General features: G+C 36.0%; 1 protein-coding gene across 2 annotated transcripts in view; it reads right to left on the bottom strand.

The window, feature by feature from the left end:
• Nucleotides 1-26,561, bottom strand: part of CCDC91 (coiled-coil domain containing 91) — a 117,260-nt gene that overhangs the window by 17,250 nt on the left and 73,449 nt on the right. For both annotated transcript variants that reach the window (XM_082279567.1, XM_082279566.1), the window contains exons 9-12: nucleotides 21,986-22,078; nucleotides 21,737-21,805; nucleotides 19,863-20,039; nucleotides 7,497-7,610 (exon numbers count right to left, since the gene is read on the bottom strand). In XM_082279567.1, the coding sequence (XP_082135693.1) occupies nucleotides 7,497-7,610; nucleotides 19,863-20,039; nucleotides 21,737-21,805; nucleotides 21,986-22,078 (453 nt within the window). The remainder of the gene's footprint in view (nucleotides 1-7,496; nucleotides 7,611-19,862; nucleotides 20,040-21,736; nucleotides 21,806-21,985; nucleotides 22,079-26,561) is intronic.

The raw sequence follows: 26,561 nt of genomic DNA, 5'->3' as shown, positions 1-26,561 counted from the left end.
TCAAGAAGTCAAGGACTTCTCAGCTGTATAGAGATGTTACCCACACAATAAAAGTCTAGAAAGCAACCAATTCAGTAATTTCAGGAAAGACAAAATATAGATAACCAGCAGCTGAATTCTGTGCCAATTCTTAGTTGGACAGAAAGCCAAACTGCAATAAAAATTTGCTTTAATTGCAGTTAGGACAATAAGCGTGAAGATTGGTGTATGGGTAAGAAGAAAATGGGTCCAGCCTCATGACATTTCCTCAGGGGCAGAAACACCAATTACATATAGATTTTTCTGCAACGATAATATCACCTTTGAAAGAAGAAAATTAAGTCACAATAGCGAGAAAAAACGTGGTTTTTTCTGTCTGATAAGAGAGGTCAATAAGCCATTGTTATTCCCAATTAAACTGATGTTTGAAGGTGTTTTCTGGTAGTAACACTGTTTTCAAATCCTTTTTTTACAATCATAGCCAGTTTCAGGCATGAGACAGACATCCTATTTCTCTTCTGCTGTACTGACCTTCCTCATTAGTTTCATCTAATTCTTACTACAAAAAGGGCTATAAGTTACAAGGTCTTTATAAAGACTATATGACTTATATGATAACTAAGGCATTTATGTGAATCTTGTAAAGAACTAAAATTTTATTTCAACTGCAGCACTTGATATGTAAAGGGAGAACTTTTAGTCAGATTTGTTTAAGAAAAACTTAAGAAAATGGACTATTTTCTGTGATGGTTCTGATGGATGAGTAAGAGAGTAACTATGTAGAGGTGGACATATCTTCCCATAAGGTCAGACTTCAGGAATGAATTACAGACAGTTCCTTAGACAATTTGAAAACCCAAAGGAATTTGCATCCTCTCCTCAACAAGGTGGATTAATCTAATTAAACTTGAATTTCATGCATTCTTTTGCAGTCTTTACTTTAAATAACTAAATATAAGAGATTAGTCTTCATCATAAAATCTTCTCTTAAAATACCGCTGAATGAGAAACTTGCAAAGAAAGTATTTCACATTTTAAGTATCTATCTAGATAACAGGGATTATAGCAATTGTAACATAGATCACCTTCCACAATCTATATTGGTAAAGCTGCTTTCAAGATATATTTATATAGGCTTTGTTGCTGAACTAGAAAATCAAACATAAAAACCCCAAGAAGTTCTAAAAGCGCATTCATGATAAATCAAATCTGTATGAATATATTTTGAAATGTAACACATGCCACTTAAAAATCTCCTGAAATGGGATTTTGTACCATAACCAAACACAAAAGTCAGTGTATCAGTTAGAAATCTACTCAAAAGGCAAAAACATAGGCCTACTTGCTTCCTTCAGACAAAATAATATAGAAAATACATTCCATAAATACAGTACATTATTAGAAATAACCCTGAAAAACAAGGATAACCATGGAGGAAATTAGCAGTTTTAATCTGATTTACTCATAGATATGTCCTGCTGTCTTGGGTATAACTCCATCACTATTTTTCTTCCCTTGAAAAGCATTGTGGCTACACTGCATCTCTGCACAGAATAAAATGCACAATTCCCTCTTCAAGTGGTAAATACTTGTTTCACTGCAGAATAATCCCACCAAAAGTGGGAAAATGTATGACTTGCTCTTGCCTGAGATGAGCTGACCTTCTATAAAGGTGTGTTACCAGGGTAAAACAGTATTTTCCAAATATACTTTTTCAGAAAAGAGCAAAAGTGACTCTGGTTCTTCTGGTTACATAGCAAAGAGCCAAGCTGCCTGTCCTGGCACATCCCACACACCCCTGGGATGAGCCTGGAATTCTGTTTTTCAAAAGCAGCTGTATTATTACCAAAGTAAAGGGGTATTTCCTCCATGCAAAATCAGAAGAGAAACTTGTTGGCTTTTTTTTTCGCTTTCCTGTAAGACAGACATGGCTTATACCAGCTTGTTAGTGATTCTTTAATATAAATACTGTGGTTGAAATAGGTCCTTAATTTCTGTAATATCAGAGAAAATGATCTATTAAATACGAAACCCCCAAAAGTATCTCTTTGGCTATTCTCAATTCTGCAGTACTTTGGTAAATGTTAGTCAGAGAAATGTTTAGTTCTGTTTTCTTTAAAGGTTATGAGGCACAGCTGCACAAATCATGTGGGAACACACAGTAGTGCAGTGAGTTTCGTTATAATGGTGACATCTCTGCTCCCAGAACCCGAGCCTTAAATCAGGATGGGAGTGCATTTATGACAAGTGTCTGACTTTCAGGGAAACAGGGGCTGCATTAAAAACAAATCTGTCATTCCAGTGATTACTCAAGCCCAGACACGTAGTTCTTCCCTGACAGGCCAAAAAATGCCCTTTCAAACCAACGAGAGCTGTGCACAATTAGCAGACAAAAGGGGACTGATTAATATCCTCAGCTTTGCTGTCAGAAAACAAGCAGCAGGTTTTCCTGAGAGGAGATGAATGTCAATGTAAGTAGGAAAAATTGATATTTGCTTTTTGGCTGGCTACTCATCTCATGAAGTGAATCTTTGTAATCTAGAAAATTTCTTTAAAAATTCTATTCAGCACAAGATTTATTTGGTAGAAAACTTTTCCTCTTGTGACTTACTCTCTCCTTTGTATACCAGCTTCAAGAATTAATTTTTATCTCTGTACAGCTAATAGTCACAAAAATTAACAAGTGCATAAATAGTAGGCACAATATGACTAGATCACTGGCTTTTTGTCTGCTTTAATTACGTAATAAATAAATGAAACATACTGAATTAGTATTTTTAAGCATTCAATTGCAATGAATAGGCAGTAAATTACTGAACTATGACATTTATAAACAACTTGCAACCTGTAGCGCAGACAAAATACCTGAATATTATAACAGAATACTTTTGTAGATCTCTATTCTACAAGACTTCCAAACATTTTTGTGATTTTAGAATTAAAAATGCTTAGTTTTTAACAAAAGGTGAACAACATTTGCAGCCTATGTTCAAGAAGCTGGAACACTGACCAAGTATGAAAAAACAAGAAGCAGAGAAAAGAATTTCCTGACCTTTCTAACAACAAATAATTGGAAACAGTTTGAAGTACAGTAGTGACCAAATAATTGTCTTGATCATTATATCTTTTATGAGACACCTGGAAATAGAAAACTCCACCAGAACTCTCTGGGTGACATTCTGGTCTGTACAGATGTCCCCTGACAGACAGACATACTTGCTTAAGTCAGTATTACACAGCTTTCAATATTTTCATTCAGTTATTTTAAAACTTTTTAAATTAAGTTTGGTTGGTTCTTTTACTTTCTATCTGCAAATTAATTTAAAAAAAATCATCTCAGCCAGTCATATAAAATGTAATTATATTTCAGGAATTGTCTTCATAGAACAGCAGGAGCTACACTCAACTGCACAAAATCTGTAGGTCCACATTATGAAGGCAAAGAAAAGGCCACACACAGCCTCGAAATAAGATTAAGAAGCAAGGACATAAATATACTCCAATACTGATATTTATTTTATTCAGATACTGCTTATCTGCTATTTTACTATGTATTTTCAGCTTGTTTTCTGTTCAGAAATGAAGCATTACTCCTGTGAGTGAGCTGGCTTGGCTTCTCTCAGACCAGTGGATTCAGAAAATTCACTTTACTACTTTAAAGCAATTCTTGTCTTTCACTCTACAGCTTCATGGACCATCAAGTGCAGGGAGCACCTCCTTTTCTTCACATCTTGGACCACGGAAAGGAGACAAAGGACGAGTGCAAAGCCGTGGTCTGGACCCCACTTTACACAGGGAATTATCACACTTGTCTTCTGCTCACATATCTGGAATGCTTTCAACACACCTCCAAAATTTCAGTCAACCTTGGAACTGCATCACACTCTGGAGCAAACAACAAATGGGAAAGTTCCTTGGAACTGCTTACAAACTGCACTTTGGGACAAAGTTATGTTTATATCCACTTAATTCAGCATCAGCCAACTGAAGCAAAGTGTTTGGTACATGGGCCAAAGCCCCATGTGAAGTCCATAAAAACTGGAGCAGGGATAGGCCCAGCCTGTCTTTATACTCCTAACAGAGCAGCATGTACCCCTTAATCCGATTTTAACCAAAAATATGACAAAAGCAATGCAGTTGTTTGGGTCACTGAAGGGCACTGCTATGCCTCTGTCTCATTGCCCAGGGATCAGGGTTTGGGAACTCTAAACCTAAGCCAGAGTTTACAGGACAGTGGGCTCTACTCTTTGCTCTGATCCCCGGGTAACAAACAAAAATCTGGATGCATACACATACATGTGAGAGCCTATGTACACACATGTACATATATTCTACCACATCAGCAAGATTTGAGCAAAGTAAAACTATTAACCCCTAAAAAACCTCTGAATTAAAAAAAAGAACAGAGCTGTTCTGCCTCATAAAAGGGAATGCCTTCACAAACATTCAGTATAAAAACAAACACTAGGACTTCTAAGCAATTAATGCAAAAAGCTGGCAAACACCTCCCAGCACTCACTAACACAGGCACATCCTCAGGGGCTGGATTGTGTCAATTAGTGCATCTTGGGGCAATTAATGTGCTAGGGCTTGTCATAGCACTGGGTGCTTCCAGAGCACTCAGGTGATCAGAAACCACAGTGCAGGGCCAGAGGTTACAGGATGGTGAACATCAGGCAGCAAAAGGCAATTCTGATAAATACGTTTGTGAATCTTGAGCTTACATCAAAATAGGTGGACTTTGGATACCCAAGGACAAATGCTTCCTTGCTCTTTACTCAGTTCTAGCCAAACTGACAGATTTTGCCTCCCTCTACATCTGTGCCTCAGATAGAGATCTATGGCACATGATATGCATTAAATCCAAACCAAAAAAAACATTCATTTTTATGTCAGAAGTGAAAGCAGTGGCCTGCCATTTAGCCCTACTTCAGTGCCTTTTTAACCTGTGTGCTACCCTTCACCTCTGTCCCCTCATTTCCCACCCCACCAGCAGCAAGGCGAAGCATTGTTTTGCCTTCCTGATATTTACTGCAAACACAGGCAAAGAAATACTACACAGTCAAATATACCTTCAGGCAATTTATAAAGATAACTTTCTGGACATAATGTGGATGGACCTTGGCTGGGGAAAGAAATTCTGGCTAACAGCTGACGCATGTGTATTTGAATTTGACTCAGAAGGATTCTTCAAGGTGTTACGAATGTTTAAATAAATCCCTATGAGTTTGGCAACTATGGAAGATGTCTTTGAACAGATGGGACAGCCTGACTAGTTCACTTTTGATGCCTTCTTCAGAATGGTGGTGGTTATGAAATAATCATGACATAACAAAGAGTTAATTCCTGATCAAAATTTCCTTCACATCTTAGATATCCACATTCTTAAGGTGTTAGCTGTGGCAACGTCAAAAAGAAACATTTTTCTAGTATAAAATGTTCTATTTAATATGGAACAGAGAAAATAAAACTAGGACTGCAGTATCTAACTTGAACTGTTGCCAGTATAGTGCTATATAACTGTAAAATCTTGGGTTCATGTGGCATAATTACAATGCATGCCCCATCTTCATTTATTGCATGAAAAACCCATTTCCATCGCAGTTTCTCTCTTTTTTTTTTTTTTTTAGCTTTAGTGTCCTTTTTTTGAAGGTGGAAAGACATGCCAACAAATCCTCTGCTACCTTTGGTGGCTTTTTTGCCTTCAATACAGAGGAAGTTACGTTTGATCTTGTCAGCATTTTAGCATGATAATATTGTTGCTTTTTGTAAAGCAACTTTCTACTAATTCAAATAATCCCCTGCCAACCAGGTACAAATACTGCTGTGCCCATGGTTGGAAGGGTCCTACAAACTGATTTTCAAAACAATGATGACACAGAGTGTCCACTACCACCTTTGCAAGTTTATGCTCCTGTCACTCAAAGAAAAAAAACCGTCAGAATCCTAGACAAGGCAGTTTCCCTGAGCTCTTTCTAGGAATTCCTTCCATAACCTGCTACTTTTTAGCACAGTCCATAAAGTATATTTATTACTCTTACAGGTGCATGAGCTTTGACCAAGGTTCATTTCCTCTGCCTCTTAGGTAATCACATAAAAGCTATTATGCTACATGATTTGGAGTTACACAAATCTTTCACTTCCAACTTGAATACAGGCAGTCTTTATAAATCTTATGCCAGAAAAATCTAGCTACCCTTATGTGTTTTTTTTTTTTAATTAATGGATATGTTTTAACTGATCAAAAAGAGAAAAAGATTGACTGAAATATTTGAATATGCTCTTTGAAATGAAAGGATTTTATGCTCCTACTAGACAAACCAAAGAGGATTTTGTTTCTTTGAAGATATTTTCATATACATCTGCACTGAAGGCCTTATTGACCCATTTATTTATGACACAAGTTACTTTAATAGTAGACCTACTTTCACCTTCCCCACAGCTCATCCTTTGTAAGCAATTGACTTCAGATATGCACAAACATCCTTATGGATCATGTTTTGCACTGGATTCTGTTTAAATTGTCTTTCCAAATCAAACAAATCCTGCTGAAAGGAAATTTCTCCAGACACAGAATAATGGAAGGAGCTCACCCAACTGCAATCTTAACAAGTAGCAGAGTGAAACTTCTGAAGGTAAATCCTATTTCCCATACTATTATTTAACCCATAAAAGCAGGGAATATAGAGGCAGAGGCCAAGCTCATTATTTCTATTTCCTTCTCAGGACAACATTACCCATTAGATTCAAGCTGAGTGATTTTGTTTATTGAGAGTACTGAAATTTGATCTCGGGCTGCTACTGCCATATGAAAGAGGTTTTTAAAAATTACTTTTTGTTTATGTTTTTATAAAGAGCTTCAAAGGGGAGAAGTGTGTTATTTTTTTCTCCTCCTACTGAAAGCGAATCAAAGTCCCTTGAGCTACATTTTACTCTTTATACACAAGCATTAAACTGCCAGGATATAGCATTAACGGAACAACTGAAAACAACTTTCAGAACATTGCAACATTTCATAACAAGACCAATGCACTGACTATAAATCATGCTTAATAGAATACCAGTACATTTTCAGGTTCTCGCATAATATGGGTTGAGAGGAAAAAAATAATGACCTTTGTGTGCATACGAACTGCACAATAAAGTTCATTTGTGAACACAAAATAGCACCTGTTATTTATACTGAAATGCTTTCTATGATCTGAACTCAGATCACAACTTAAATTTGACAGACTGCAATTTTGCCCCACCTTTATGTTACTTTATGTAATAAGAAATGCTATAAATTTTAACTGAACTATTAATTTCTCTTTTTCAGCTTGTGATGCACTTAAAAGTCTATAAATACATATGAAGGAGTATATCATAATAACAAATTGTTTGAATAAATGAGTGAAAGATCTGAAGACCTAACTCCTGATGCTGTTCTCCTGTGCATTTTAAGACAGGTTTGAGGTTTAATAAACTTTGCCAGTTTCTCACTTCATGTTGAAACCCATTATCCAATGGTAACTCACCCTCTTCTGCTCTTTAATATACTCCATCATTTCTTCTCTTGTCCTTTTTACTGCTTCTTCGATTGCCTTTTCACTTCGTTTCTGCTCCTCCATTAATGCTTCCTTGACAATTTCCTTTTCAAAAGAAAAGCATGTAAGTGTATATGAAAAAAATACTTCACAAATGTGCTAAAGATCATCCCTTTTCCTCCTGCTAAATTTTTATTGCCTCTATGCTCTTTTCTCAATAATAGTTATCCTAAATATATGCAGTATCTTTATTAAAAAGCTATAAATTCAGCACTAAATGGCAAAATAAGAGAGAAAAAGAGAGAGAAATAATCCCTTTAAAGCTGTGTTAATAGAATACAATGTTCCCTGAGAGCAGAAAACAAAAAAGCAATGCAGGTTTTACTTTCCACCAGGAGCAGCGATGGCAGGGATGTACCCATTGCTGTTACCAGGCCAGACCACTTCAGTTGGAAGAGACCTGCAAGATCATCTGCTCCAGCTGCCTGAGCCCTTCAGGGCTGCTCAAGAATTAAAGCACATTTTTAATGGATTCTCCAAAAGCCTCTGAAACACCACCAGTCTTAGGGTATTGACCACCTTTCTCTCTCAGTGTCTGACCACCCTCTTGTAAAGAAGAGCTTCACAATGTCCAGTCTAAACCTCCCCTGATGCAGTTCTGACCCATTCCCACACCACCAAAGTCTGCTTCTATACTGTGATACAAATTATCAAAGCTTTTTGCAAACTTACATAAAAACTTGTCAAAATTTATAATTTGCTTCCAAAGTTTGGGAATTGTCAGGGACATTCTGTACACAGCAGTAAAAAGCAGCAAAAAATACTCACCCATCCACCCTTCCAAATTAGCATTACCCTACATCAAATGCATTGCAGTAGAGAAGGCTAGGAACCACTTCTTAAAACATCTCTATCACCTCCAGTATTTGGCTAAGGAAACAAATTGCTGGCCTAAAGTCACTGTCCCAAAACTGAAGTCCCAGTTTCCCAAAGCCACTCATGGAATAAGTAATGACATTACTAATCCAAGTGTTCCACTTCCAAGATTCAGGAGAACAAAATGACAAGCCTCAGATTCCGATAAATCCTGAAAATGTAACATTTTCAGAAAGGAAAAGAACATCCAGTAAGAGTAATCACATGATATTAAATGATTTGTTGGATAGATCAAGAGGAAGATGGAGAGTGTCTGAGAAATCACGCAGAAATTGGCAATTCCTATAACTTTGTTCTAGACATTCCAAATTGGAAGAAACAGAAACACTAGTGGTGTTCCTGAAGAATTAAGCAGGAAATAATGGAAAAAACCCCAGTGGTTCAAAAAGGAACACAACATGACTTCGAACATATTTATTCAAATACGTGATTTATGGGGTTTTTTTTAAATCAAGACTTTTAGAAAATCAAAGGTTAATATAAATGGATTCCTTATTAGTCTTCACTGGTTAGACATAACACTGTTACCCACAGATTTGTTTACAGGTTTGCTTGACTGCAGAGCAATACAGACATTTTATGATACGTATTTACAACTTGGGTTTGTGGGAGTGGGGAAGGTTGGCCAGAGGACAGGTGGAATTCTAAGGTTTTGGAAGTAGAAGATATTTATGAAGTTGTGTAATTCATCTGTATATTTAAGAGTGGCATTTTACAATATGCTATTAGTGTAGAAAATGAAGAATCCACTGAATTGGATCAAACTCCTTTTTTTTTTTGAAAAAAATTCCCTTCAGTGGAGGTTATTCAACTGAAAAAGAAAGCTCTATTTCTTACCTTTAGTTGTTTGCTCTATTTCAGCCAAAACGGAATAGTTTCTGCAAAACTACACTTTTGCTATTTTTATAGCAGAAAAAGTCTAAAATCCCAAATTTAAAACGTGTAACTATGTAGTCCCCACTGTTCTGGAAAGCAGTACATATGAAAATCATAGTTGTGAAAAGTGATTATGATTTTTTTCTATTTTAATTCAGTTTACCAAAGAAAAATCCTGAGAAAAAGTTCTCTTTCACTACAGAACTCTGGCAAGACTAACAGAAAAAGTAGCAGAAAATTACATATTACAGAAATATGCTGTTCTTGTAATTATATTCTCATGCCAGTTTAATTTGTCAAAAGGTCCCAAAATACTGTCCTGTGTTTGAATGGAAAAAATTCCATACTCTATCCCATTAAATTCTTCAAAGCAAATTACAGAACTGATAAGCTGCTATATCTTAATATGTAGAAAATTTTACACTCAGAAAATACTTACAATCAATTAAAGCATGTTAAGTATCCTTGATACGATACTTGAAACACTACATAGTCTGAATAAATATCTGGACTATAAAGTCCAAATAAAAACACAATTAAATTCTCCAAGTCTATTAATAAAATGCAAGGAAACAGAAACCACTAGCAGTATCTTTATGGAACATCGGTTTATTACACTGACATTAAAACAGAAAAAATAAAATTGGAAAGAATTCTTTTTCATTTCCACTGGTATTGGCACAAGTCCCCAGGGATGTGGTTAATCACCATCCCTGGAGGTATTTAAAAGATGTGTAGGTGTGGCACTTGGGGACATGGCTTAGTGGTGGCCTTGGCAGTGTGAGGTTAACAGAGGGACTCAAGGGTCTTTTCCAACATAAGTGATTCTGTGATTCATCTACCACATTCCAGTTAACCAAATTAAGTGCTGATATATCTTCCCAATATATAAACATTTCTGTTTCAGACACTGATCACCACCAGTTACCATCTGAGAATCATCTCAACTGTTACTGTCACCGGACAGATCCTGTAGCCATCAGACTGGACAATCTCATGTGACTGCAGAAAAAAGACTCCTACTTTAGCGGGCTTCATCCCAACATTTGGATTTACCAGACTGCTGGCAGTTGTCCACAACACTTTTGATTTGTTGGGGTTTTTTGTGATTATTCACCAACCATACCCCAGGATGAATCACATGGATCCATTTCTCCGAGATCTGAATGCCTGTTTCTCATCTGAGTTTAAATGTTATCCTGCTCACTAGATTCAGGAGAAATGAAACAGTTCCATAAAACACAGCCTTCTTCCCAGGATATGTCTTAAGAAGCAGGCCCTACAAGCCCTGACAAGGCTCCTGAACTGGCTGATTTGGTTTCCACTGCCCCATACCTGCAGCTCAAAATGGGCAAACAGAGTCCTGTGAAACAACGACACTCGAGACTAGCAAAAGACACCTTTGCTGTGACATCAATGAATGGAAAGAAAACTCTTTTATCCCTTTCATTCAGTTCTCAGAAGTCTTCAAAGAGCAAACAGTGCACAGTATTTTGTTAGTCAACTCAGTCATGTACTTTTGATCTTAATCAATGATACTAGTTTTTCCCTCTGTGACAAGAGTCCTCACTTCCTTTATACAACCTTCCACTAAGTGCTCTCTAAGTTCTCAGTCACTGTCTGTCTTTGCTCTATTTCTGTCATTAGAGTAAATTATCAACTAATATAAAGGTATTTAAATTCAGACATTACCTATTACTGTTGAACAAAGCCTTAGCTGCAGGTACATTTTCTTGGCATGTATTTACTTTTCCTTCATCTCTTTGCTCTTTCCTCTGAAGCTATATCTACCTTTGGATTTTATCCTAACTTAGATTTTGGTTGCAAAGGTAAAAATTGGCCCTTATTGCATCTTTAACTACAAAGGGAGAATGTTATTTGAGCCTCTTAGTGCTATTTTAATAGAATCAAGACAATGGGAAAACCCAGTTTCCTGTAAGAAGCTGAGGAAGGACACTCCACAAAATGGCACCTTTATTTTTTTTTACATATTTGATCAGTGGCTGGAGTACCAAATTATAATCACAAAGTTGGCTTCTTTACATGACTCTCTATACATGTGCTTGACATGACACCAGTTAGAAGATAAGAATACCTAATAAAAAATAAAATACAGTTAATTCAAATACTCAATTGACAAATCACAGTCAACCATGTATTGGAAATGACAACCACACAATCACAACATATGAATCTGTAGGAAGACAGAAAGAAAAAGCAGTGTACTCGATACACCAGAGAACTCCAGACAGTATTTGAAAAATAAAGCAAGCCATATGTTGCTTTGCAATTTTATAGGAAAATTCTTTTGTTTCCACACAAGGATCAGGTGGCAGTACTAAACTTGTATCTAGGAAATACAACCACAGACTGCAATGTTAGTGGTTTTTCAGAAAATAGTAACCCTCAAATTATAATGTCTGTGGTTATAAACTACTACAATCTACTTCTGAAGTCAGACATGGTTGAAGTCTGTAGGCAGTGAACTATTCCTTTTCCAGACTCTGCAAGCATATGAAAAATAAACTCATCTAGTGGCAGGGATCTCTTTCCACTCGGTGCTACTGAGCTGCGTCCTTCCTCTCACATTCAATATTACACAACCTTTTCTTTTAATGTGTCTCCATAAACACTGGCCACAGTAATGTTTCTGCAAGACAGTGGGAAAACAAGAACAGAGTAAAACTGAAAATAATGGTTTGCTACCTTTGAGAGAAATGTAAGCACACACTCCCACTGCAAGTTGAACAATAAAGGCAACAGAAATAGGAGAAGAGGTCCTTTGAAGAGCAAGTTCTTCAGCAAATTGTGAGATACCATATGATCAATAAACTATTTAGGTAGGAATCGGAATATAGAGGAAAAAACCCAACAACTTCTTGTATGAATCCATAAGATATTGAACATAAGGAGCAACATTACAACAGTCCAAGCCTGTTACTGAAAAACCATTTCTTCTTCCAAAGATCAGGACCATCCCACCCAATCAAAATCCTACAGAGTCTAAAATTAGTTATCTCTGAAATTACATTAACAAATATGCCATTTTGCTGAATATTTCAGAAACAGAATAAATGGAGTATTTCAAATTCTGACTCCTCCACAGCACTCTGCAACCCTTGTGAAAAAAGAAAAAGTAACAAATGGACAAAGAGAGACTGATAAACATAATAGTTTGTATTTCCTTAACTGGCAATGCCCTCAAAGCTCTGTATATCATAGACACAAAGAGCTTTGAGGATAAAGAAATTAAATTTTAAGGAAATCAAATTAATACTGCGTCATGTTAAAATCCTCCCAAGTAAAAGAAAAAACCATCATAGAAGAAGGGCAAGAAATGCCAATCTAGGTAAAAGTTGATTTTCTGGTAAGAAATACTATAAATAGAGTGATTAATGATGAAAAAGAGACAACAGCAAACCTTGAAACAGAGGCAAAAAGCAGTTTATAGCCTCTTTAACGGAGAAAGAGTGATGGAGTAAAGGGCTGGAAAGTTACAACAGTAATTATGGCTATTTTCAAAGGAGAAGAAAAAAAAAGCATTAATAAAAATAAAGGAAAAGTGGGATCTTGCTTTAAGATTGTACCTATGTTATTAGATATGATATTTTTTCTCCTACAGATATGATGCCAAATGCATCCTGTAAACAAAAACTATATTTACAATTAGATCTGAAACAAAACCATGATACAGTCCGGAGTAACAAGCAACATTCTTGAAGGTGCAGAAAGTATTTGGGAAGTGGGAATGGAAAAAAAGAAAGACTAAGAAACCTCTGAGTGACAGCAATGCATTCATAAAGTGACATCACAGAGATTATCAGGGTTTTCAGTGTATACAGAAACAGCTCACGAAGGGGCCATGGAGGAAAAAGTGAGTTAGGCTTCCAAATTTGATATGAAACAAGAGGCAATCTTGCACAGAACAAATTTATTGGACAATGAAAAGACAAGACAAATGTATAATCCCCATATATTTCCTTTTTTCCCTTTATACTATCCACCAAAAAATTCCTTCCATACCTACTCATTGGATGCATGAGAGAAAGTGAAGTTGTTTTTTACAGATTATAGGGCTACGAAAGGGCCATTTAATAGCTAATAAATCTGACTGAAAGCCAGAGTGGGAAATAACTTTTTAGAAAACCTTTTTTCCTTCTTAGTCCTTACAACCTTCTCAAATGCAGGGTAGTGGGGAAAAATATTTAGACAAACAGTAATTTTCAACAAAAATTCAACAGCTAAGTTTAGGACTTGTAGAAAAGAAACAAAAGATATTTCCTCAGGTATAAAGGCAATGGCTTCATGTTTTCATTTACATATCTCTGATTCCCTTACACATGGCTGGGTGTGGAAATCCTTGAGAATTTCAGTACCAAATTCACTCAGGCTCGCCAAACTACCAAGAGAAGCACTCCCTCAAGTAGATGAGCATGAAAACCAAAAAAGTTTTGATAATGTAGCAGGTAAGGAGCCATTCACTCGACATTTTTCTTTTACCTTCTAAGCAATGGCATATGCTGGTATTTATAAATCCATGGAAAGTCATTAAACACAGTCTAAAGAATAAATTATTTTTCAACTACCTAGATGCTTGCCAGTAAAATTATATTAATGTTTTCTAAGACCATAAATTACAAATTTATTGTTCTGCAAAGAACACCACCACATGAATTTTCAGAAGTGTGAACATACCCAATCATCTTTAATTCTTAAAGATTTACTCAGCAAAGACCACTGGAAAGTTCACTTTTTTTTTTTTTCCCATAAGCCTTTTAGTTCACTTTTCTTGCAAAAATATTTTTTCTTTGTATATCTCAGTATATCTCAGTTGTGGCTTGGCTGAATGAGACACCACAGCCTCAGTTTTCCTGAAATACTTTCCCATTGGTAAGATAATTTTGCCTTAGTGCTTTCGCTCATGTCCAAGAGGAAGCAGAGTTTATGTTAGTTCTTTTAATAAATTAAAGGTTCTTTTTTTTATTTCTTTCCTAAATATTTGCAGCCTTCAGAACACTTGAGTCTCTAATGGATCTGCTGTGTGGATTATGGCAATGATGAAGGCAGTCTCTTTTCCCCTGGAGAATTAGGGTAAACTACACTACATTATATACAGTATTTTAAATTTAAGCCTTCAGGAAATGACAAAGGTGATTCTTTGCTTCAAATGCCTTAGCAGAATTATTTATTTCAAGTTATGAGATGGACTTAAATTTCCAGGGCTCACCCTGCAGCTGCCAGCTTTCATTTTACTTTTAATGAATTTATTTTAAAACAAAAATAGTGGTGCGTAAATTCTCTTCAGTTTCTTTTGCTAATTCTCTCTCACACCACCATGGATTTCAGCTCTGTAAACGGTAACAACTGCCATGCAGAGAGCTCTGCATTACAGCTGTGGGAGCTAATCTGCATTGCCCCCTCATTACGAATTTAATATAGCAGACTTTATTCAAAATTGTATGGATATCATCATCCTATATACCCAAAGAATTTTTGGATTTCAGTTTTTTCAATGAGTAAAAACAAACAAACATTAAGAAGATGACGATAGAGAGAATTGTCCATTGTTTTTTCAGTTTAGAGCTGTACCCCAGGAGCTTCAACGCAATTTTGAATTCTGGGGTAAAAAGCTTCTGCCTCAGCCGAAGCACCTGTTATACTTTCTCCTTATCTAGAGGATATCCACTTTTTATTCAAATAAGTGTTCTAGAAAAAAAAATCTACTGGAAGAATTTCACCAGGTATTCCTCTCAACACTGACAACTACCAGACATTAAACTCCTTGCAGGGAAGATGCCACTGTAAAAAATGCCAGACAATGTATGAAAAATGGAAAAGAAAATACTGGAGACATGCCAGGCTACGTCTAGTCTGATGAATAGATGAGTTCCTAATCTATGATGACTTTTTAATGTGTTGGAAAGGATCACGAGGTTCCTGTGCAAATGAGCATAATCTTTAATCAAAAGACTACTCGTTTTATTCAAGGAGAGCTTGTTTTTCCTGATTTAAAAGGCAAGCCTGCTCTTCCCCCAAACTGAGAATGCTCTTCTAAAAACAAAACAAAACAAAACAACAACAAAAAACTCTAATAAAAGCATGAAGCACCTGAATAACACAGTTATAAAATCCAAAGATGCTGCCAGTCTCAACCAAAACGAAAGTCATCTGGACTTCTAATACCTCACAGCCTCAAGAGAGTGCTCTAAAAAAATGTTACCATTTCCCTGGTGATGTAAAATATCCCATTTACGCTTCAGAGTAATAAGGCTTCAAAAAATAGTACCTTTATTTTAAGTACAAATACCATGTCTCTAAGTAAAGACCCCAAGTCACTGAACAGTCAAAGCTTTCATGAAAAGCTTTCATTAAAAGAAAAAAAATTGCAATATTCATGTTACTGTAATCCTTTAATTTCTTAAAGAAAACAAAGAAGGGGGTACACGTCAAGGTTGCTCCATCAAGCTGAAATCTTAACTCACTATGTCTTAGTTCCCACTTTCACTGTACGTTTATCTTTACTCTGCTGTGTCATATTTGGTAACAAAATATTTGATATTAATCATGATTTATTTATTAAACTGTCCCTAAGTCTCCAGATTTTTCTCTGGCAATGTTAAGTTAGTACCATGAATCTCAAATGGAAGTAGCATTTCCTTATCTGCAGACTTGACAACTACTTGACTGAGGACAAACATTTGTTTTGAGGACAAAGTCTTGTCGCTCATGAATATCTAACACATAGAAGGCATCGGCATAAACCTTCCAGACTTGCATCCCCTATGGGTCTCCTTCCTGGCCACTATGCAACAACAGCACCAAAAAAGTCTAAAACAATACCTGTATCATCCCTGGAAATGAAACACTCATCTTTTCTTCTCTTAAACAAATTATTTAGGTGATGAAGGGAAATTTCACCACCTGATTCAGCACAAGTGTGATCTTCAAACCTTGGTTGTTCTTCTGCTAAAATTGTCTGACCAATGAAATGTTAATGACCATATTTTAATGTTTTTTCCCATTTGCTTTCTCATATATAGCCATATAACTTCTAGTGCATGTGTTTAAAAACTGGTGAAAAAAACCAATATATTTTATTTTAATAAAGAAAATTAATGGATGGCAAATTACTCTTTTAAAACTACGAATCAGACTTCCTAATCATGTTTCTCTGGTCTAGAAGGTAAAGGAGAAGCCAAAAAATTCATTCCACTATGAAACAGAAATTTATTTTCCCTCATTTTCATGATTTAAATATTTTACAGATGCACAGTTGTGCTACAGTTTTAAAAATATGTCTTTTATCAACTCTTGCCCCATGCACATGAAAATGCCTTTTTCTCTGTGGGTTTGCATCTCAAAGAAAATAATGAAATTTTCAATGGTTTTGATTTTTTCCATTAATTATTCCCAGGATTAACTGTGGGCACTTTGACTGTAAGCCATTCTGCCTCACCTATTTGCAGAAGACTACACTAAGCCCTTGTGATCTTCCCATTTTGCAGACTTAGGGAAGTATTAGTGAAGGAAAACTCCTTCTCTTTAATAATATGCTTAATTTCTTTGTTTTAGTTCAAATCAGTAATGCAAATCTTTTTGAAATAATTTACAGCAAAATAAAATTTTATTCTAGGATTTTTCATTGTCTAAAATGTTAGGCTCTCTGTTTGACTTTTGGCCATTGCAGAGCTGACTTGATATGTTGTCTAAACAATTACTGCAGCAGTCAAGAGTGCAGTTATAGCTCTTGTCAGACAAATCTTACAGAAAATAAAACATAATTAAGAAACAGCTCTGTGTGGAAGGCTCTACAGAGAAAAAATTAATGCCCACACACAAAGTCCTTGTAGGCCCAAGTGTTTTTCATTGTTAAACCAAAGTTGTATCTGACACCACTTAGAAGTTATCATTTGGCACATCAGCTCTGCAGCTCTTCTTTAGTTGACAGAAAATTTTAGTAGTTGGTGTATGCTTATAATTGCAATGGCCTAAAGGAGATATGCCAGTTCTTGGCATAGGAAAAAGGGAAAATTTCTCCAAGAAACCAATTTCTCCATGAAAGTCCATCCTCCCCAGGGAGGGGAGATGGCAGATTAATTAGAGATTAAAGACTCTAACTTCATATATACCATACATATATGTGATAGAATTTTGGAAATCTGAAGAAAAATCTGCATTTTTCCTTAATTAAAAATAGATTAGGTATTTGAAAAATGAACCTGACATTGATGCCATGATGACTTTTTGCCTTTTCTTTTATACCCCTGTTATACCTTTTTACAACTTCTGTATTCTTCGTGCTTTTTGCCTACATTCTTGGACTTGTTTGTTCAGCTAGGAGATGAAACATTTTAGAATCTTTGTAGCTAGGGATCAGTGCGCCCCAGACGCCAAGGTCCTCTCCAGAACACATTCTGTAAACCAAGATAGAACCATCCAGGGGAAGGCTCCTTGGGGAGGGGGGCTCACTCGAGCCTCTCATTGGGGAATCTTTGATAGATATGCTAATTAGTAAGACCTAGAATGTTATACCAGATCTTTTGGGGGGGCATTGCAGTGTGCATGGAGGTGCATTTGACCTGGACGTGTGCACCTAAGGATTCTTAAAATAAATACCAAGGTAAAATCCCTTCTTCCCTTCTAACTGTGTTTGACTCTTGATTTTAAGACCAGGAAAAGGCATCAACATGAAGGAGAAATAATCACGTCATAACTGAATAAGAGAAATTATTCCTGTTACAACAAAAGTTGTCAGAGTTGTTTGGCATTAAAAGAAAAGGAATTAATTAATGACACTACTAAAGGACTACATAAAGTGCAAGATATTTACAGCAGAATTAATCACAAGAGTCTCCAACACCTCAGTGCTGCTCACCATCACAACAAGGACATCACTAGGAACTACTTGATCAAAAAGCAGCTTGAGTAGAAACACCTGTCCCCTGGGGAGGCCTGAATTGCTTCCTCAGGGAAGCACTGACATGGCAGTGTACTTAAGCCTTTATCAAAGAATACAGCCATCAATATTAAACTACTTCTAATGTCATCCTGTCTTGTGACAACTTCAAAGGCAACATCAACCACTAGAGAGCCTGCAGTACCCTGCACAGGGAAGGCAAACCCGCTCCAAGTCACTATCCCAGCTTAGTCCATGTCTCTCCCACCCCTGGGACACCCAGTGCTCCCCAAATCCATAAATACCCTGGCTGAACTCCAGCACCCAGCCATGGGACTCCTTCACCAAAAATCTTTAGGATTCATCGAAACCCTTCTCAAACTTCATTACCATAGTCCTCCTCCTATTAAGCTCTTCATGTTCCACAAGCTATAAAATTTACAGCAGTAAACAAATACTTTATCACTCTCCCTGCAATGAAGTGATTCTCTACACCACTGGTACCAGTTCTCATTCTGGACAGTCTGAATGATTTGTATCTAACTAAAGCCCAAGCAGCTGTTCTCAGCTTGAATTTAGCTTTGAACTCAGATGTTTATCTTTCTGTTCTGAAGAAGAGTTTGAGTTCCTGAAGACTCACTGAAAATCTTGAAAACTGACGTTTCACCATTTGATACCTTTACATTTAAGAGAAGCAAAGAAGATATAAAAAATTAAATCACTCTATTTACATTAGGAATGTCAGCAACACAGAGTATGATAATGGCACAGCATCAAAACTTTTTTTTTACAGCTGATTAGGTATATGAGGTTATTAATTTTGTTTAACACTGGAAAGGGAAATGGTGTCTGTTTCCAAAGAGGACTTCTATTTTACTTCAAATTCTCAAGTTTTAGTTTTCTTTTTTTCTTATGCAGCACATAAAAAAATACAGCAATATCGAATTCCAACACACCAATGAAATATATGCTCCTTAAAATTCTGAAGACAATAATATTTGAATATGTCACCAAGAAATCAGTGAATTCACAGGTTGTTCTTCCAAGCATCATAGATGACAAAATTCAACTTTTGGAAGAGTAATTTAACTGCTATTATAACATATTTAATTTGTAGTTCCTAGAATTGCTAAAAGCACTGTTGGGAATGTCCCTCTCCATTTAAGTGACAAACAATTATTATAACAGAAGCAACTCTCTAATGATTAACTCTAGAAACATTTCTGGTTCATTACTGATTGAAGTTTCCAGTTTTTATAACCCGTTCTTTATTGTGTACCTGTTCTATAAGGAACAAATGTAACATCTTTAGTCTTCCACAGGTATGGAAGTCATCTAAACTTCTTACAGCATAAATGCCACTCTCTGAGCTGCTTGTCCTGGGCTCCTTTTGAAGTCAGAGGACAAAACCAGGCATGATTTATATAATTTCTATGTATGTACCTGTGAAGGTCACAGGAATTTTGTTGTGTATGTGCCAGCCTCTCCCCATACACACAGTCTAGGTGAAGATAAACAGCTTGCTGTGCATTGTAAATATCAACTGAGTGACAGATGTCACAGGAACATCTACCACAACAACTGAAGACATTCAAAAGAAAAACCAAAACTATACAAAGCAGGTGCATGGGAGGGTAGAACACACGAACCTGATTCTGCTTTCTTTGCTCTTGCATGGCTTCTGAAACAGCCTGAGAAATCTTCTCTTTATGACTATCACATTCTGCTTCCCACAGTTTTCTTTCTTCTGCATGAATCTTCTCCATATTTCTCCTTTCCTCCTCCACTGCTTTCAGAACAGCTTCCTGCACTACTTCTTTCTCAGCCTTTGAAACAGATCAGGCACAATTAGATGAGCAGCACACCCAACTTGATTGACTAACTTATATATATCACCTTCTTCTAATGAGGTCTACAAGCTCACAAGATATGGGGTATGAATATTTTCACTTCTGAACTATGAGGTTCAATTTATCTTAAGGTGCTACCAGCAGGTATTACCTCTGGGCAATGACTTGTGTAGTTACAGAATGGAAAAGGAAGTTACAGGTAAGGATCTTAAATTCCCACCTACTGAAAACACAGGAATTCATAACTAGTTTGCTTAACACAAAAAATAAACTACAGCAAAACCCATGCAGGAGTAGGCACATCATGGGCCTCCCTTGATATTCCCGTGTAAGAGATATTCCTGCTCTTATCTGCCAATATCTGAAGTGCAAAAACACTCTGAGCATTTTCTACAGAAAATTCGCCAATATATAGTTAAAACAAATGTGTCTTCCCTCCCAAAGCTCCTTAGGCCATGCTACAAGAAGTACTGTTTTATTTTTTTCCCCAATCATTATATTAAACCATTATCTGAAATCACAGAGAATTTAAAGCCAACAGTTCCACACATGCATAGCCACATAAATATATTTATCAGCAAGACAACCACTGCATAATATCTACAAATAAATAATGGCAAACTGAAGTTCAAAATAAGCAAACATGGGCTGACAAACCTTATTCAGAAACCTCTCAGTTTTAATAAGCTTATAGGTTATTCCTATGCCCTTTGGAGGTAATAAGGAACTGGTCAAGTCATAAAAAGCAAAAAAATCTGTATTCATCAGACACCTACACTTCTAAATAAAGCTGTTTCTTGCAATTCACTGGGACTTGATTTTCTACTTAGATATTTTAAAAATATAATAATTAAAATAGGATGTTTCATTATACACACATTTTCCTGTAGATATCAACCACGTAAGAACTGTTTGTTGTACTACTGACTGTTACTCAGTGACGTGCTCAGCCAGTGTTCATATACTACACAAAAATACCAAGCAGAAAACTATAATATAGCCTGCTGAACTGTGCTAGTTAATACATATCACTAGCTGCCCCAGATCCTTACATGCAATTGAACTTTTGTACTGGATTTTTCATCAATATTAGAAATGAATTCTAGTTTAACATTTACAAAATAATTGTCCCAAAATCAATGCACTTCATAATGAAATAGGCAGGAGAAATAATATTTAAAAACTGAATAGTCACTTTTAGTCAAACATCAGCTTATATAAAATAATTCAAAACTTCTTAAAATGTTCCTCTTTGTGTATGATTTTACAACTAGTTCTCTTCTCATTGAAAATGACCATATTCAAAGAAAGTTAAATAAGACATGTCTTATTAAGATCTTCAGTTGACCCTGCTACCCAGCTCTTCAAATCAAGATGCACTGATGTTGAAAGACCACAAAAGCAGGTATTTAGGGAACAGCAACAACTGAACTGCAATACTGTGACTTCTTGTTACAAACAATTCAGAGGCTATTGTCCAAGAAAAGGAAGTTACATCTCTGTATCAAGGCATGGGATATAGCAAGTATGTTCATTTTCAGTAGAACCAGCTTCTTCTAAACACAGATGAGAACACAGATCTTGGTAAATTTAGTTATGAAACAAAAGTATCTGAACTTTCTAATGACACACATGGAATCCATATTTCAGGTCTACTAATTAACGAGAGGTACCTTTGCAGCAGCTGCCAGAGCCTCCTTGCTCCTCCTTCTTTCTTCATCCAAACATTTGTCCAGCACTTCCTGCAAGTGTTATGAAAAATTAAACTGCAATAGACAATAAAGGAGTGGCTAAAAATCATTCCAAACAGCCAAAGTGCTTAAGAAACCTTCCTCTTCCTGTCAGTAATTGTGACAGAATCATTCCCAATAATGTCCATGATGCTGATCTGATCTCTTATTTTTTTGTAAACAAAACAGTACCTTGTGCTTTTGCGACTGCTGCATCAAAGCTTCTTCTATCTTTTCTGATAACACTTCTTTTTCTGCTTCCAAAATGTCAAGAAGTCGCTGATGCTATTGGGAGAAAACATTCATCTTTTTGTAATCACAGCCAGTGAATAAAACAGACAAAAAGATTTCATCCAAGACACTTGGGACTTGTAAGTTGCTCACAAAATTACTTAAAACATAGATTCAGTTAAATTACATACACAGCACTCCTTTAAGTGATTTCATGTCATGAAAAAAATGACAATAATTATATTTAGCTTCCTGGATAATTAATATTTCCTTTCAGTCTAAAAAGCATTGGGGAAAAAAGCTGAAAAATGAATCACTATGTGAAAGCAACACCTACACAATTGATAAAGATGGTCTAAGCAACACCACACTTGATTTCATTTAAACAGTTGCAGAATTAAAATTAGGCTTGTATTACCTCTCAGTTATATGTACAGACAGCAGAAGGCAAATGTATTTCTTTCAACCATTTGTCATATCATGACCCTTGAGAGTCAGGAAATGTGAACAAAGGAGAATGCTGCTTTCTTGTCCATTTCTTGTTATCCTAAACATTTTTTCAGGGAGAAAATGAACTCTGAAGTGACCACCTAGCCTATATGCAGACATAGAACCTGTCACTGTTCATAATTACAACCCATTTATTTTTTTTTCTCTGTATCAAGAAAAGAATTTGCAGGATGTGGGTTTTGTCTGTAAGAGCTAAGCTGTTTTTCCAAACTAAAAATTATTGCTGGAAATTATTGATGCTACGTATTTGTCACGATACAATTGCTAGCAAGTCAGTACACTTTTTTACATGTTACTGAAGAGATGATATATTATAACCTGAAAGTAAAGCATCAATGCACAATAACATTTTACAAGATCACCAAGAGGAAAGTGTTACAGTAGAGTTTTATGTTAATTTAAGTGTATATAACAAACATAATTTTTTTACACAAAGTTATGCAGGCAAATCCCCCTTTCACCAGCATTTCTAAGAAACAGTCATTTCTGTTTCATGACTTTTATTATGTTTTAATTTCAAGTGTCTCTAATGGCAGCTAGAAATACATTACCAAACTGCAATACTATGTTCTGAAAAATATTTTTTCATTTGAAGAATAGAAAACTTTTAGACTGCTTCATAAAGAAAAACACCTATCTGCCCTTCCAGGATAAACACGTGAAGAGGCATTTCCTTGTGAATTTACTTAAAATAGGTCTGAATGTGACAGACATATTCTAATGGAAAACACCTGTGGAAGGAGTAGCAAAATTCACATCATGTTTATACTTAATGATGTGTAACTCACTTTTCTTGTGTTTTCAGACATTAGCTTTAACTATCAGGGCACTTAGAGAAATTACATTTTTCCAGTAACTTAAAGGTGAAACAATAAATGGATTTTATTAGTTAAATGCTCTCTGTGACTCTTCACTTGACTAACTGCACAGATTACAAATGTTATTTCACAATGACAAAATATAAAACAAACACATGCAAATATTTTTGCAGACATATGCCACAAATCAAGGCTTACTAATCATGTCAAGCAAATTACTGAATCTTTATTTTGCTTGTCAAGAATCAGCACAGGAGTTTCTGAGGAGAGTTCCTTAGAGAAAATCACCTCTATCTTGAAAGCACCTGCAATAAAATGGAAGTCAGTTTGTTCAGTGAGATGAGACTTTCTAGTTTAAGCCTGGCAGGCAATGAATTCCAGCTTGACTCTGACCATCACATTTCCAGGTTTCATATGAAGACTGTCCATCAGATTTCTGAGTTACCTGTATCCACATTTCAAGCTTCCACAATGGGCAGTGAAATACAAGATGTATTTCACACCATTCTCAATGGGACCACAATTTTCAGCTTTTAAACTTCAGAAGCGTTTTAAAATTTTATTTTCCATGTATGTGTAACAAGGCATTAAAGCCCTTCCTGGAAGTCTAGGAATGCAGATGTTTGCATTAATATAATATAGAACATGTACACATGGCCAGTGGAGAAACCCAATGTCACTCCCCTCTGATGATGAAACAGTTTGATGACCACAGCCCTTCACATGATCTAAACCTCCATGCAGAGTTAACTTCTCATAAGCCAGTCAGGGACCTACAATCCTGAAAAATACAGATACCACAACCAAAACTTTAACTACAAAAATGACTTTTACCACAAAAAAGTTGCCTAGTAAGGAAACAATTCCAAAAAACTGAAGGCTGCTGTGACTGCAGTGTGACTGCTTTGAGTTAGGCTCTCCTATTTCCTTGGTAGACTAAAAGATCTATAAGGTATTGCATTAGCGGTTTTATGGAATTCACAGGAATTCAGTAAGAATTTCTTTAAGAATTGCATCTGTTTATAAAAACATGTTAGTTCATATTTTTCAAGATACCAGAGGTTAAGTATTTGTAAGGACATTTAGAATGCTTTCAAAATAGAAGCTCTGTCATAGTTCAATGCGACTTATTTTACATTAAATACTTCTCATGGAAATACAGAATTTATAATTTCAATACTGTAAGTCTCTTGTGAATAGCTTGGTATGTCCTTTCCTATTGTAATATAAATGCTTATTCATGTGGAGTAATCCTCCCACAGATGATTACCTTCGTATCTGAACTTCCAAAAGTTCATTTATTCATCACAAATGTTGCAACAGCTGTCCATACAACCCAGTAAAGAAAATTCTCCTATATTAGGCTCAGAGAAATACCTTGGAGAACTGTTTATTTGGCTTCAGAATCTATATTTGGTCAGTCTTGTTTTTCAGAGAGAAACATACCTTAAGCTATTACATTACATAAATTATATGGAAAAAAAAAAAGTAAATGGAAATGGAGAGAACAGGATAAAATATTATGTGAACTGCTTCTCCCTCAAGCAGGTCTTGAGTCCAGAAAACCCATATGGCATAATTAGCATGGATACAACATGACAGCTTCCATTCTGCATGCAATTAATATGCTATTTACTTACTAATCAAGAACTTTTTGGTTTTTTCCAAAGTACTATGCCCCACAGTAGTGTTAGTCCTCATACAGAGGCACAGAATGTCCTGGAAAGCTGTGCTTATTAAAATGATGTAGAGCGATCTCAGTGGTATTATTAATCCATTTTCTAGAAAAGAATGCACCTGAATGCATCTGAATTCCTTATTACAGAAGCACAGATCTTTCAAAGGCATATTCAGGGATCTTGGTTATGCATATCATTTGAGCAGGACATCTGGGAAGTTATGGATAGTAAAGGCTTCATCAACAATCAAAGATTTTAGCTATTTCTGTATAATGAAAGCATTCAGACAGACTTTGGCAGAAAAAAAAAAAAAGGCAGTAATTCAAAGAGAATTGTTCATGATTGTATCAACAGAATTCCAAGGTCCTAGTTTAAATGTCCCTGCATAGCAAGTTATTCTAACCCTTTTGGAACTATTCTTTAGTTTGGGCAGCTAGGTTTGTATTTCAGATTTTAAAATAATCCATATACCCTTGAAAGTAGAAATTATTATAGAGAAAAGTTTGGTACATGGAATTTCAAGACATGCAGAATGACTTTGGAGTCTGGTACTAAATGCACATGGTGAACTTTATATACAATCAGTGCTTCCTCAGTTGCTCTTTCAGAAAAGTTCATCAAAGAGAGTTGAAGGTTAAAAACAAACAGAAGGTGACAGTTTCACTTCAGCACTTAAAGGTTTGAGAGCTTTCAAGTGTTTTTTATTTAAAGCTAACAGGAAACAAGAGAAATTTTCAGGTTCACTTACTTGGCTTGTAGATTTTTGTTCAGCTGTAGTAAAGGTCTCTGAACAACAGACCACTGCAGAATTAAAGATCATATCTAAGCATCCTTATCTCACAAACCCTCCCTTTCTCATCAGGAATTAGAGCCAGACAAAGGGTGTGAGTTGAATGAATCTCTTTCCACATTTGCAGTTTCCATAGGTAAGAATTAACAACATGTTCCTCTCTCTGTCAGACAGTGTTAAAGGAATAACGGAAGAGCTCTGACACTTCAGGTACCACTCTGAGCTACGTATACCCTGAATTGCCATTCCTAAGCAATGGAGAGGCCACTTTCTCCTGGTAATTGTACCTGTCAAGAGCACACAGCCCATGCTTCACAAAGTAAACCTAATAAAAGCTTTCAAGGCAGAGTGATCTGTCTCCTCTAAGTAGGATAATGAGTTCATCAGACCTAATGGTCCTGTGAAAAGTAACCAAGTGTCTTCCAGGTTTCCTGTGAAAGTTAGGATGGTGACTTACATATGAAGCCTTAAATTTGGAAAAAAGTAGTTAACCCCTGCAAGGGCCCATGAAGTTTTTAAACAGAAGTTGAGGTGAGGGTTTCCTTTATTAATCAACAATCCAAGAACCAGAAAACAGGTAAAAAACCAATCTAAATATGTTGGAACTGTGAATCCAATTACACAACTCTTAATAAACAAATATACCTCAAATATACCTTACAGAGTTTCTGGAATAAAGAGCAAAGATGGAAACTGATAAAAGGTTATGGCTACAGAACTGGAAATAGGGTGCATGAATC

This window comes from Coloeus monedula (genome assembly GCF_965178545.1).
Source record: "Coloeus monedula genome assembly, chromosome: 4".
Lineage (NCBI taxonomy): Eukaryota > Metazoa > Chordata > Aves > Passeriformes > Corvidae > Coloeus > Coloeus monedula.
Note: the sequence above shows the minus strand (reverse complement) of the source record. Positions and strands in the feature narration are given on the sequence as shown.